Source organism: Parasteatoda tepidariorum, chromosome 8, assembly GCF_043381705.1.
Source record: "Parasteatoda tepidariorum isolate YZ-2023 chromosome 8, CAS_Ptep_4.0, whole genome shotgun sequence".
Classification (NCBI taxonomy): Eukaryota; Metazoa; Arthropoda; class Arachnida; order Araneae; family Theridiidae; genus Parasteatoda; species Parasteatoda tepidariorum.
The window spans coordinates 31,255,682-31,269,212 of NC_092211.1; the positions used below are offsets into that span (position 1 = coordinate 31,255,682).

Genomic DNA, 13,531 nt, shown 5'->3' on the forward strand with positions numbered 1-13,531 from the left:
AATTTATCCAATTTGTTCAAACCTCACACTTTGTGACCCTTTGGACCTATTGGGTTATTGTTATCCCACATTAGCATTGTACTACCACTTTCCTTAACGATCACATTCCCCTTTAATTTAATTTAATTACCCTTTTTTATATTTCGGCCTTAATTATATTTATCACGACGCTTCAATCATTTAACTGTTTTTTAATCATGACTATATCCAAATACAAGTACTTTACCAAATATTTCAATCTATTAACTATCAATTACACAAATAACTTTACTTTTACTTTTTTACGCACCAAATAAATTTATTATTTAACTCTTACAGTAACTTTGATAAAGGAATGTTTAGTTAAATTTTTCAAAAAAGGAATATTGTCGATTAAGATCTGTTTTTTTCTTCTTCTTTTTTCTTTTTTTAGGCTTAACTTTTTAATTCTACTTATAGTAACTGTGATAAAGGAATGTTTTGTTAAATTTTTCAAAAAAGGAATGTTATCGATAACGATCTGTTTTTTTTTCTTTTTTCTTTTTTTTAATTACTTTTGATTTAATTACTTACAAGACTAGCTACTAGACCAAAACTACAAAAAAAAAAAATAGAAAAATATTTTAAATTACTTACTTGCATAAGCCTCCCACCTTTTCCATATCGCATTTTCTCGTCTCGACGAGAGTGTCAAATCCGCAGAATGGATCATTTTTTACAGCTGCAAAAAAGTAGAAAATAGATTTCAATAAGTCAGGATATAAATAAGTTTACAGCTTTTAATTAACATTTAATAAAGTTTTTTTACTCAATACAAATGCAAGATAAAAAAACTTATAGAAAATATTGAATTCACATGAAAATAAATAACAAGAGTCTGATACATTTTTTCATAACTTTCCTAAAACTTTCTTTGATTATCCAATCGTTTGAAAATATTTTCATTAATTCCTAAAACACCATTTCTTTAATTGAAAGCAAATTTAAAAACGTATACCATTGGCTTATGTAAATATTAAATTTGTAAATATTAAGTTTTTTTAAATGATTAAAGATTAAAACTCGTAATTTTATTTTTTTTATTTGCATGGTTATAAAATTTACAGTATCATACGTCATCATATATAATTATCGTTCACATATTAAGTTATTTATGACTGATATGTTTCCAATTTTATTCATTAGAAAATAAATACGCTTAGTCGAAATCATTTAAAATTTGAGAACATGCTAATAAATCCAAAAAAAAATGTATTTAAAGAAGTTTTTGAATTAAATTGGTGCTACCTCTGTTAGAAACTGTACCATCAGTACAAATTTCAACTTGTTTTAAGTATGCCGTTCTTGCTATTTCTTCGAATCCAGTTTGGCATTGTACTGCTGCATCAAGAAAACATTTTGTTGAAGAGGGAGACGTTCTGTAAAAGTGAAATCATTTTTTAAAAAAATGTGTTGGAAAATGATTGGAACATTAAAATTTCATACATATCAAAAATATATATGCATATAATGAGTGTCCCAAATATTTCCGACAATTTAACAGTTTACCTGCCAATGTTCCATTTAATCAACATGGGTTTTGATTTTAAATTTAAGTCACAACTAAATTTCGAATAATATTTTTACGTACATTTAAAATTATCATGAATTATTTTTTGAATTTCATGAAATATTTTTTAAGCTTTTTTTATTAATCCTTTCTTAATTAGAGAGTTTATACGGTTAAAAATAGGTTAAAGAAACACGAAAGGAGATAGAAATATCCAGTTTAGAGTATTTTCTTCTGTAAATTATGTTTTTATTTTTTATCAAGTTTTTAAATTATTTTTAAGGCTCTTCAACAGATGGCGAATTTTAAAGATCTAAGACAATATTTCCTGTTACATGTCAAACAAATACAACAGAAAAATTTGTATAGGATCTATAAATGTTGTCTTCTAACTGTGCTACGTTGTTACTTCAAAAGTTGGCTATTTTCAAAACCATTTTTTAGAGTTTTTTAGTTAGCAGTACCATCTGTTGACAAATTTTGCAATTTATTTTGATGTTTGGTTAGAATTAAAACTGGTAGCCAACGAATAATATGAAAAACTGGCAAGCAGCCAAACAGGAGAAATCGAAAAACCTCAATCAAATAGGAATGCAGATAAAAGTTCATACATTTCCCGGACCTTGGTGACAAAATGGATTGTGTATATCTTCTGACTAACACTGGTCGTTTTCTGCCTTCAAAATAGATGTTTACCTTTCTATGTAATTGCTCATTTATCAGCACTATAGTTTTCTAAGCAAAATAGGGTAAAACTTACATTTTAATCACCTTCTATTTTACGTTAACTTTGATTTGAATTTTCAAATTGTCCGTTATTTTTGGAATCCCCAATTGAAAGTTGCTTTTTAACATTTGTAGACAAAATTATATCTGCATGTTTTGTTTTGTTAGAAAATTACTAATTTCATTTTTGCATTAAAAAAAAAGTTTTAACAGACTACCGATTTCGCAAATTTCTGTGTAATATTTGTTTCTATATTCACAATAAGAATTATTAGATTTGTTGTAAGATCAAAAGAATGAGAAAAACATTTAAAACACTTGAAAAACATGTAAAAAAAACATGAAAAACATTTAAAAAACATGAAAAAAATTTAAAAAAACATGAAAAACATTTAAGAAAACATGAAAAACATTGAAAAAGCGTTTAAAGAACATGAAAAAAATTGAAAAAGAAAAAAAACATTGAAAAAGCATGAAAAGCTCAAGGATGGAAAATGGATTTAAAAAACAATTTATTTTTACATAATACAGTTAATAATATTTAAAAAGCAAATTAAAATAAATAAATTATTTAAATTCTTACCGGCAAAAGTCAGTATCAGACAGATGCTTGCGATATTCTTCTGCCACACATCTTAAACTCTCTTTATCAAAGCAATTTATTTCAGCAACTGTTAAAGCTGATAAACCTAAAATCACAAAAGTAATCTCTTATATTTTTATTCATAATTGAGCGCTGGAAAGCGAATAAATCAAAAGAAAATAGATTACGAACAATCTTGAATAAATTAAGAACGAAGGATCTTGAAAAAAATGTTTAGTGCAGTGAAGAAGAAATAATGCGTGGAGAATACAATACAACTTCGAGTTATACAACTGATTCAGCGAACCAAATATAGTGAAGTTTATTAAAAATCAGAGCCACGACGGCTTAGTGGTCAAGACACTAGGCTGTCATTATGAAGAGCTTGGGTTCGATCCCCAGTGGCGGCTTGAAGACCCCTAGCTTCAGATCGATGGGTACCAGCTTGTCTGGAAAATATTTGTTTCTATATTCGTAATAAGAATTCTTCGATTGATGAAAAGAGTAAGAGAAACATTTGAAAGCATTTAAGAAACAATAAAAAAACATGAAAAACTTTGAAAAAACGTTTAAAAAACATGAAAAAACTCGAGGATGGAAAATGGATTTAAAAACAATTTATTTTTACATAATGCCGTTAAGAATACATAAAAAGCAAATTAAAAATAAACAAATTATTTAAATGTATAGCTGCAAAATGAATAAATCAGAAGAAAATAGATTACGAACAATCTTGAATAGATTAAGAACGAAGGATCTTGAAAAGAATGTTTGGTGCAGTGAAGAAGAAATAGTGTGTGGAGAACACAATACAACTTCGAGTTATACAACTGATTTAGAGAACCAAATATAGTGAAGTTTATTGAAAATCAGAGCCACGACGGCTTAGTGGTCAAGACACTAGGCTGTCATTATGAAGAGCTTGGGTTCGATCCCCAGTGGCGGTTTGAAGACCCCCCTAGCTTCAGATCGACGGGTACCAGCTTATCTGGGAAGCAAAAGAGGCCCGTGAGCAGTGATGACCTCATTGTCGCAGTTATGCTGTTTGTCCGAAAATTGCGGAGCTTTATCCACCATGACCCCCCTGGCCTACATCAGGCGGTTGAGGGAATGCTTAACTTCATTTTTCATTGAAATTCAGCAATGAAAATGAGTATCCAAGTAAAAAAATATATTTTTACAAGCCCGAAGAAAGAGAGGCAGACCACGTGCATGATTGTTAGATAATGCAGAAAAGTATCTAAGCATCGTGGGAGTAAATAAATAGAGAGTAGTGGCGCTTGATAGATCAAGAAAGATAGTTGCTTGAGACTGCCATAGTGGGAAATCGGCTATAGTGCTCGTAGGTGAAGTAGAAAGGAATATAAACAAAGCGGAAACGATGAGAAGTATACAAGGGATTAATAATATAAAAATATGCAGGTGAAATATTTCTTAAAAATCTATCAATGACACCAAACTTGATCCCAATCCTATCCTTGGAAAGTGAGACAGGATTTGCAGAAAAATAGAGCACAATTCGACATCAAGTTGTTGCCTTTTGATTCAAAGGTGTCGCTGTTACTACAAAAGCAAAATAGAGTGACAATTGCTTAAAAAAGAGATAAATACTTGCCAGATCAAAAAAAAAAAATTTACTTGTTTGATAGTTTTAGAATACAATACAATGATATGAAACTTGACACTTCTTATCCATACTCCTGGAATGTCTTAGAACCAGAGGAGGTCGAGTTTGTATCATTGAATGCAAATTTCGAAAATATTTCCGCCGTTCATTCCTTATTCATTGCATACTTCTCAAGTTAACTTATCGTTTCCAAACCTTTTTGACACCCTGTATATGAATAATGAGAAGAGCTATCTAAAAAGTTTTAATCTTTTAAAATAAAACAAGGTTTCTGAATTAAATTTACTGTATTATTTTACATCGGAATGCGTCAAAAAATGAGCAACGCAAAACACTTATTTAAACTAAATTACACAAAATTAATTAAAGCTAAAGAAAAACAACGTGAAAAGAGCACAAATGAATAATTAATTCAGTATGAACAAAATAGAAATGAATAGTATAGTACAGAAATGGACATACTATAGCTTCAATTCTGTAAACAAGAACTTTCCTCCGTGTCTAAACACCAAATGATAGTGGAGAAGTGAAGAGGCAAATATGCACAAATAACCAATAGGAACACAGGAGCAAATAAATAAAAGCAGAAAGATAAGAATGACAATTGAGGGGATTTGGCGAGAACCCCCACAGTGCAAAAGATTAAATTAGAATGGCTTCTCAAATATTGGGAAACTGCCGAATTACTAAGTTATTAGAGTTTTTCAAAATATGGAATGATTCTCAGAAGTCAAATTCGTTTGCTGAAGAGCAGTGTTGAATGATTTTAGCAGAAGATAAACTCAATTTAATCATTTACATAAATTCGCCACTTATTTTCAAATTATCAATTTCTGAAATCACTTATACAAATGCATCTTTTTCCCAGAAAACATTAAAAAAAATCAGTAAAAAAAAAAAAAAAATCAGGAATGGTTCTATATTTTTTTTGACCATAATGAAACATGCTATTATGAATATCGAAAACGGGATTTTTAATTAATAGCGTGNCTGAAAAACTTACAAAAATATCCTTTAAGACTTTTCTTTCAGCTTAGCCCTTTGTCGCCGATAGGTCACCGGTGTCCCTTTTATATTTTTCTGACGTTCTAATTATGAAACATAAACAACAATCAATAAAACAAATATAATATAAAGTTTTGTTTATAATCAATAAAACAAATATAAAAAAGAATCTAGTAGTTACTAAAAATATCAGTTAGATTATCGGAATTATATTTGTACTAAAATATAAATTCCAAAAATAAGTAGTTTGAAAATTTTTTCATTTATAATTACGAATTTATGAATGATTGATTCTGTAAATTAAAAGAAAATCATTGATGTTTGTAACTGTTTCTTTTAAATCTAAGTAACTTCAAATTTGAAAAAATTTTGGAAGTAACCCGTGTTAGGAAGACCTTCAGCATGGAGTAGTTTCATATGCTGTATTTCATGACCGTAAATAATTAAAATGTTAAGTCTAATATTTTGCGCTTATTTTGACCTAAATTTTTAAAAAATAATGAAGAAAGTATTAAAAATATGTTTAATAAAAATTCTGCCGACAGAGGGATAAGAAATGTTATTTTCTAATATCGTCACGTACAAAATAGAACTTATCACATTAAAATTTGACGTTAGTGTGTTCTGTTTTAATATTATTATTATTTCTGTTATAATATTATTATTGTTCTGTTTTAATACTTTTTGTGTTTTGACCATTTATTCTGACAATAACTCTTGAATTTTATATATTTATTATAAGGGCAGATATTTCTTAATGCCATTAGAAAAAGGATTTATAATTTAGTTTTTGAACATAAGATATAGGTTTCGTGGAGGTTAGTGTGAAACCAAGGGATCACTTCCCCTTTCAGTTTTTAGTACTTTATACGATCGCAAATAAATTTACAACAATCATTTTAACAAACAAGTGTAAGCAAACAAGTATTTTAATTATGTGTGAGGAATAAATTCATTTTTGCAAAAGTTGTACACGCACATTTGCACATATGCAGGTAAAAATTTGGCATTCGTTTATATGGTAGAGAGTTAAGAAAATCAGTTTTTGGATTTTCTGATAATTAGCATTTATTTTTGCCTTAAATCCTTGTGAACTTCGTCAAATCACAAATTTCAATGTTAAAAAATTAAGGATTCCATTGAATGAAAATTAAAAAAAACTTTTCTTTCTATAAAGAACAGTACTTTAAGTGTATCTTCTACTTTGACAACCAACTTAGTCACCTTTACGAATTTGTATCTTCTCGACTGCGTGGTGTAGCATTTCACTGTATGGTGTAGCATTTCAATGTATGGTATAGCATCTCACTGTATGGTGTAGTACTTCAGTTCAAATATGTTACAATAATTTAATTGCACTTATACTGAATTCGCAATTAAATCTTATAATACCCTTAAATCCCCAAGAATTGATTAAATGCTAAGCATATATGCTAGATATTAAAGTATTGGACTAGGTTCGAGAAAATTCTTTTTTGAAAATAACCTAAATTAAAACTTTAATTTTTTTTTGGCAAGCAGGAGAATTAAAATTATAATTCTAAAAAAAATTCAAGATATTTTTTCAAAATTAGGGAAAATTAAAGCATGAAAACTATAATTTATTTATGTCACGCTAACAGTTTCACAGCAAATTGTAATGCCTAAATATTAAAATATTTTTTTCTATGTCAATAATATGGTTGCCTGTGTTTGAACTAAAATTCAAAAAAAAATTATGATGCATAAAAATCAAAATTTTTTTTATATATCCATAATATGGTCACTCGTGTTTTTAAAAAATAAATTTTTTAACAAGTTATAATAACAACTTTAATTAAGAATTTTATAATTTTTTAAATATTCAATGAAATAGAACTAAATATATTGTTCCATATTGGTTTTTTAAAGAAAAACTTACGCATGATGAAATTTTCTTTAGGCATGATAAGAATAGTAACTCTACGCTTGATAAATATAATAATAGCTAATATTATTTAACAACTACTTCTGAAGTTTCGAAGAATTCTAGATTAAACTTTTTTGTAATGTGTGTTAAAGTAAACAGATTTCCTTAAAATCAAAGTTTTTTTGGCAATACATATAAAATATGTAATAGTAAAAAGTTAAAAAAAACGCCTGACATCATACTTAGTAAAAACAACTACAACTTCATTTATAAAGATCGGGGAACAAAAATTTAGAAACCTAATAATCAAGAGTTCGAATATAGACAGTTAAAAAAAATAAACTGAAAATTTTCAACGATATTGCCGATTTTCCTTCAGTCGGGTTCCTTAATTCGTTTTAAAAGAAAGAGTGAAAGAGACATGATTTCACACAAACTCAAAAACACTGCATTTTACTGCATACCATGACAAAATTCGATTTAAAAAAGATCTATTAACCATTTTTCTTCGTAAATTTTAAGACAAAATAGTATATAAATTTTAACATTCTTTTTGAAAAAGCCAAATTAAATCGCAGAGAAAAGTTACTTAGTCATAAATTGCAAATTTAAATTAGACATAAAAATAGCTAGTAATTTATTTTAACCTATCATTGAAAATCAAAATCTAATTTAGTTCCTTTCTGCTGAAAAATATACTATTGCTATTACATTTTATTCCAACATTTGACATTAAAAATATCTTAAGACAAAAAATGGGTAGTAACAAAGAAAGGTATTAATGAATAATGCAATGCAGGTGAGAAAGAAAAACTCTTTTTTCTTTGGTGTGTCAATCTCTCATCAGTAAAAAAGAATTATTTTAGTAGTTATTCGCATATTTAAAAAAGCAGTGATGCGTTTATATATATATATACATTCAAATACTAAAATATTTTCCATATAAAAATATTTTTAATAAATATATGAATTATTAAAATATTTTTAATTTAGGTAATCTAATTCCCAAGATTCTGGTACAATGTAAGACAAATATGAATAATATTGGGTTGAAAAAACGATATTCTTCATATTGACATTATCGTTTGCGCACGTGAACTTTTTTATTGAACTGTAGTAGAGATAAGTTGTAAAAGAACTGAAGTGAAAATATCATTTAAATTAGCTAAATCTTTGGAACAATTTAATGATGTTCATTTTAATTAATTATTCTCTTTACTTTTCAAATAGTATTTGTGATCTACATTTTATATTTCCTTTTTATGAAATTTACACAAGTGTTTCTAATTCAAGCATCAAGACAAAGAACATTCAGCTTTTCATTAGAAACGAAACTGGTTTCTTCGAACTAATAAACTTAATTCATCTGGAGCATCTGAAAAGAACAGGTATTTTTTTTAAACACAGCTATATTTATAAGTAATGAAATATTCCATACTGTAAATTCTAACCTATTTTTTGACAATATTAAAGTTATTTGAAGCTTTTTCAGGACAAAACATAATCCGTGATCATTACTACTAACTTCATCGCTTTAAAAAAATTCTATATCATCGCTGTATAGATAGCTTGCGTTATACGGACCAAAATTTTGGAAAAATCTTTACAGATGTAATGCATATGGTTTTTATATCTAGCGCGGATATGATTTTCTTTATATACATAAATTTAAAAATCCTAATACATTCTATATAATACAACTATTTTATAAAAAAAAATCAATTCTGCTAGCTTTTTAAATAAAATTTTTTTTGATAAATGGAAAAGAATTTAAGGCTGCTATTGGCTTCTTCTTTCGCCACTAGAGATAATTCTTTTTAGCTTATAATATGTGATAATTAAAAATGTTGTGATTCCAAAATAAAGCAATTCACAACTGTTAGATTTTTTTCTCCTTCTCTGAACAATGTCTTTTATGCTTATAAGGAAAATGGTACCATGGCCATCATAAAAAAGCCACAGTTTTCTAAAAATTGAAAGTGTTTGTGATCTATTTGGAAACTAACTCAATCGGAATTGAGTGAGGGGAGGGGCGAAAGGGCGCATAATTAGTGACAATGAATTATAGAACTACAAATCTGTTGCCTTTACTTTTACTCTAGAACTGGTAAATACTTGACTTGTGATAAATATTTTACAGCGAATGAAATGTGATTTAAAAATGAACTGAATAAAAAAGCTTTAGGGTATAAAAATTGAAATACTCTTAATATTTATGAAGAATTAAAAAGATTCTGTTTGATATAATAAATGTTTTCAATATTTTAATTTCCATGTACATTTATATAAACATAAAATTTAAATTTGAGTCTTTGCAAATATATATTTTCCAATTTTAAAAGAAAAAAAGATTCAAGCAAAATTAAATTGAAATTTTCGCCTATCACGTAATCATAATCATTTAAATGCCTCTGCTTCATTTAGGCTCCAAGAAGCTATCAAAAAAATTATAATTTATAACTAATTTTAATAATTTTCAATGATATATTCGAAAATTAGTGCATTTTTTTAACAAAAAGGTTTTATAATGTTACTTTATAAACGAGCTTTGAAAAGCCGAATTGTTAAGTTAAATTGTTGTTAAGAAAAGCTACGTTAAAGTTTGTTTTGTAGTTCCCTGTTTGATAATTGTTTCTTTAAGTAGTAAATAATTACTTGTTTAAGTATAAAAATATTTTATTGGAAAAGTTTACCATACATATTGTTTTAGTAGACACAGTTTAACAACAGATATCTTATGATAAGAATCAGACAAACAGCTTTTTTTTCGCAAAGAAAATAAATTGAAGTGGATATCTAAGAGAAAACGCTTGTTTCCTTTAGGCATCTAAACAATATCGTAAAGCTTGCAAGCTTCTCTCATCAGATCTATGTACGTGAGATAAGCTTTGTTGAAGGCCTTATTAGTATCATCGGAGCATTTTGATAACAGGTCTTTCACGCATGTATATACCTTACTGTTGTCAAGATTTCTGTAAAAAGTAAAACATTGAGAAATTGAGTTAGCTTCATTTAAATGCAATTAATTGTAAATTTGCTACGAAAAAATTGCATTAATTTCATTTTGGAGCCATAATAACACTTTTCGTTTATGCAGTAAATATATTTTATTTTATAACTGTTGTTGACTAGCTGACACAATTTTGAGTTTATAGCTACCAATGTTCAACTCTGTAGCCTTGCAATTTTGAACCCGATACAGAATACAAGGGAACTCCTGGATAAAGTATTAGGAGAAATTTGCCTTCATTGAGGACTTTCTGAGGGAACTAACCCGCATTTGCTTTACATGGGGAGGAAAACCACGAAAACCTCTCGTGGTTAGTCTGACACAGCAAGGAAACTGTAACCCATTTAAATGTTTACATCTTTGGAAGAGGTATAACTATCCGCAACAAACAAAAAGCTATCACAAGATTTATACCATCTTATCCCTCTTCATTAAATCGGCACATATGCTGATAGTATGTTAAAATATTTAATTTAGCTAAGCATGTAATTTATAGTGGTAATTTAAATACTTATTCGCAGTTAATAGATACAACTTCTCCCATTAAACAAAAAAAATCAAAGACATAGATTTTGCCATGTTCTTGATCTTTACCTTGCCTGACTCCATTAATTTTTCAAACTACAGCAAGTATTTGTTAAGGTATGCAGTTACATTAAGCATATAATTTGAATAGGTAATTTAAATACTTAATCGCAATCAAGAAATATAAATATTCACATTAAACAAGCAGCTCTCACATGAGCCGGTACGTTTTACTATAATTTAATCCGAAATTTTTTTAAAGTTCAGAACTATTCCTCTTAAACAAAAAACCATCTTATGGGTTATGCCATTTTATCCAACTCCATTAAATTAGCATAGTTGCAACAAGATTGTCTTAATATTTAATTAAACTAAGCACAATATTTTTAAATAGTGTTCTATAAACTTTTTGTAGTCAAGTACACAAATATCCACGGCATCCACGGAATGAAAATTCAAGGTACTCGAGGAGATATACTTATTACCGAACATACATGAAACTCTTTTATTGAACATAATGAACAGAAAATTGTAGTATAAAAGATTAAATACTGAAGTTTAATTTATAATGTTCTATAAACAGTTTCATAGTATTTCATTTCTATTTAACTTTTATTGTTGGTGTTAAATATTGAAAAAATGAAAAAATACAGTATAAATCAAAGCTTTAAATGAGACAGTTCCTCTTTGTTTTTTTTGTTTTTTTGTTTTTTTTTGCAGAAAACTGTACTACCTGTTATACTTAATAATTATGGTTGATTCAATTAACTTTTTATATTACGTAATTCTATATAATATACGAAACAAAAATTACGAACATTCTAAATAACTTTTATTCAATTCATGGAATATTAATATCCTGAATTGAAACCAATCAATAAGTACACTGGGAAAAAAGTATGATCAAAATTACAAAAAATATAGCAAATAGTAGCCTGTTTTTGGCTCTAGTGTAAAACAAAAAGTTCGATAATTTTTACAGAAGCTATATGGTAGTGAGTTTGGTGAAGTGAAGAATAAAATATATATTTATATATCTAGATAAAATATATTTTTTTTATGATTTGTGATAAAATTTGGTAACTGTGGTAAAGTTTATTAATTTTATTATGATACCTTAGAGCTGGCATAAAACCATTTTTTTGATTAAATTTATTTTTTAATTAATTTTTTACTAAATGTGTGGTAATAAAAACTATAAACCAGAATTTCCTATAAACCGTTACCATATGAATGGAAAAATTACCAAATGAATGATTTAAATACCAAATTTTTTGGTTTTCTTAACCAGAATTATGATTTTTTTTCCCCAAAAATGTTATTACTATGATGTTATTACCATAATGAATGTTATTATAGGTTTCTGTACAGGAATGTTATTATAGCACAAAAATCTCTGAAATTTAGATAATCTACGACAAGATGAGTTCTATTATGTAAGGCATTGTTTCGCGTTAAATAGAATTAGGACCAACAGCACTCCTAAGAAAACGCGCCTCCATGACTTTATAGCTAGATCAGTCACTGTCGTTTTTTCGGAAACATGGTGGACTAACATGAACCATCTAGTACCAAGCCGACTCAGTTTTTTTTATATATGCTCAAAACTAGAACGTGAAGCTTATATATCATAGGAAATGAACCTAGAGAAGACCTAAAACCCTTGTTAACCTAATTTTTGTTCGGTTCTGAGACTCCTGTTTTATACCTTATAAATCCAATGGTTGTACTGAACAGAACTGTGTGCACAGTATAACTATTAAATAATTATTTCGTTTATTTTATATCACACTATTCCATATCAAACTATTCTATACCAAATTACATTTAAATTAGTCTACTTCTTCAGGATTTTCCAGCGGAGCAAGAAAATTCTGTAAATTTTGAAAAACAGTATATATTTTGCATACATACCAAATAAACCTTAAGAATTTCTGTATTATACCTGCAGAATATACCTTTAGAATTTCTGTCTCAAAATGTTTAGCTTAACCACGAAAGTAGACAAAGTTAACTTTTAAAAAAAATGTATGTTTTTGCATAGGATTATTACATGTAAGCTTTTTTATTTCAAAACAGTTCATTCTGAAACGAAAATATTTGTTTTCTGGACACTTAAATGCACAAAGTTGTAGTAGAATAAAAAGAAATACTGATTTATTTACCTGCATATGCCTCCTCTGTCTGCCCAATCACAATCTCTAGCTATTAAAAGATTATCAAACCCACAATTTGGGTCACCTTTCACAGCTAGAAAACAAAATAAAGGGCATTTATGTTTGGATACAACTGGATTATGTTATGAAATAATATTAACTGCCAACTTTCATTATATTTACATACTTATGCAAGGTGCTCATAATGGCAAAGCTTAATATGTATTCTTTATAATCTTTATCAAAAATATTCCTATTCGTTATCGACATTAAAATATAAAAATACTATTGAAATCCAACAAATCACTACTGAAAAGGCCTGGTTAGAAATCTTCAAAAATGATATTCATTGTGATTTCCATAGCGTTGAATACAGATAAAAAATATTATTCTGAAGGCTCAATTTCCCTTCAAATTAAAATTAAAGTAACCTTTAACAAAATTTATAATTCACAATATATATATATATATATATATATCGCA

At 27.6% G+C, this 13,531-nt stretch overlaps 2 protein-coding genes and 1 long non-coding RNA gene across 3 annotated transcripts in view; all 3 read right to left on the reverse strand.

The window, feature by feature from the left end:
• LOC107442831 (uncharacterized) overlaps positions 1-13,531 on the reverse strand; it is a 105,816-nt gene that overhangs the window by 45,426 nt on the left and 46,859 nt on the right. The window lies entirely within an intron of this gene.
• On the reverse strand, positions 594-2,972 carry LOC107442834 (uncharacterized). The gene is made up of 3 exons (XR_011637547.1): positions 2,838-2,972; positions 1,267-1,397; positions 594-700 (listed from the first exon to the last, which is right to left on the reverse strand). It is a non-coding gene; the product is annotated as an uncharacterized lncRNA (long non-coding RNA).
• LOC107442833 (uncharacterized) overlaps positions 10,013-13,531 on the reverse strand; it is an 8,851-nt gene continuing 5,332 nt past the window's right edge. Inside the window, exons 4-5 of the mRNA XM_043048855.2 lie at positions 13,058-13,142; positions 10,013-10,329 (exon numbers count right to left, since the gene is read on the reverse strand). Of these exons, the coding sequence (XP_042904789.1) occupies positions 10,185-10,329; positions 13,058-13,142 (230 nt within the window). The 3' untranslated portion in view covers positions 10,013-10,184. The remainder of the gene's footprint in view (positions 10,330-13,057; positions 13,143-13,531) is intronic.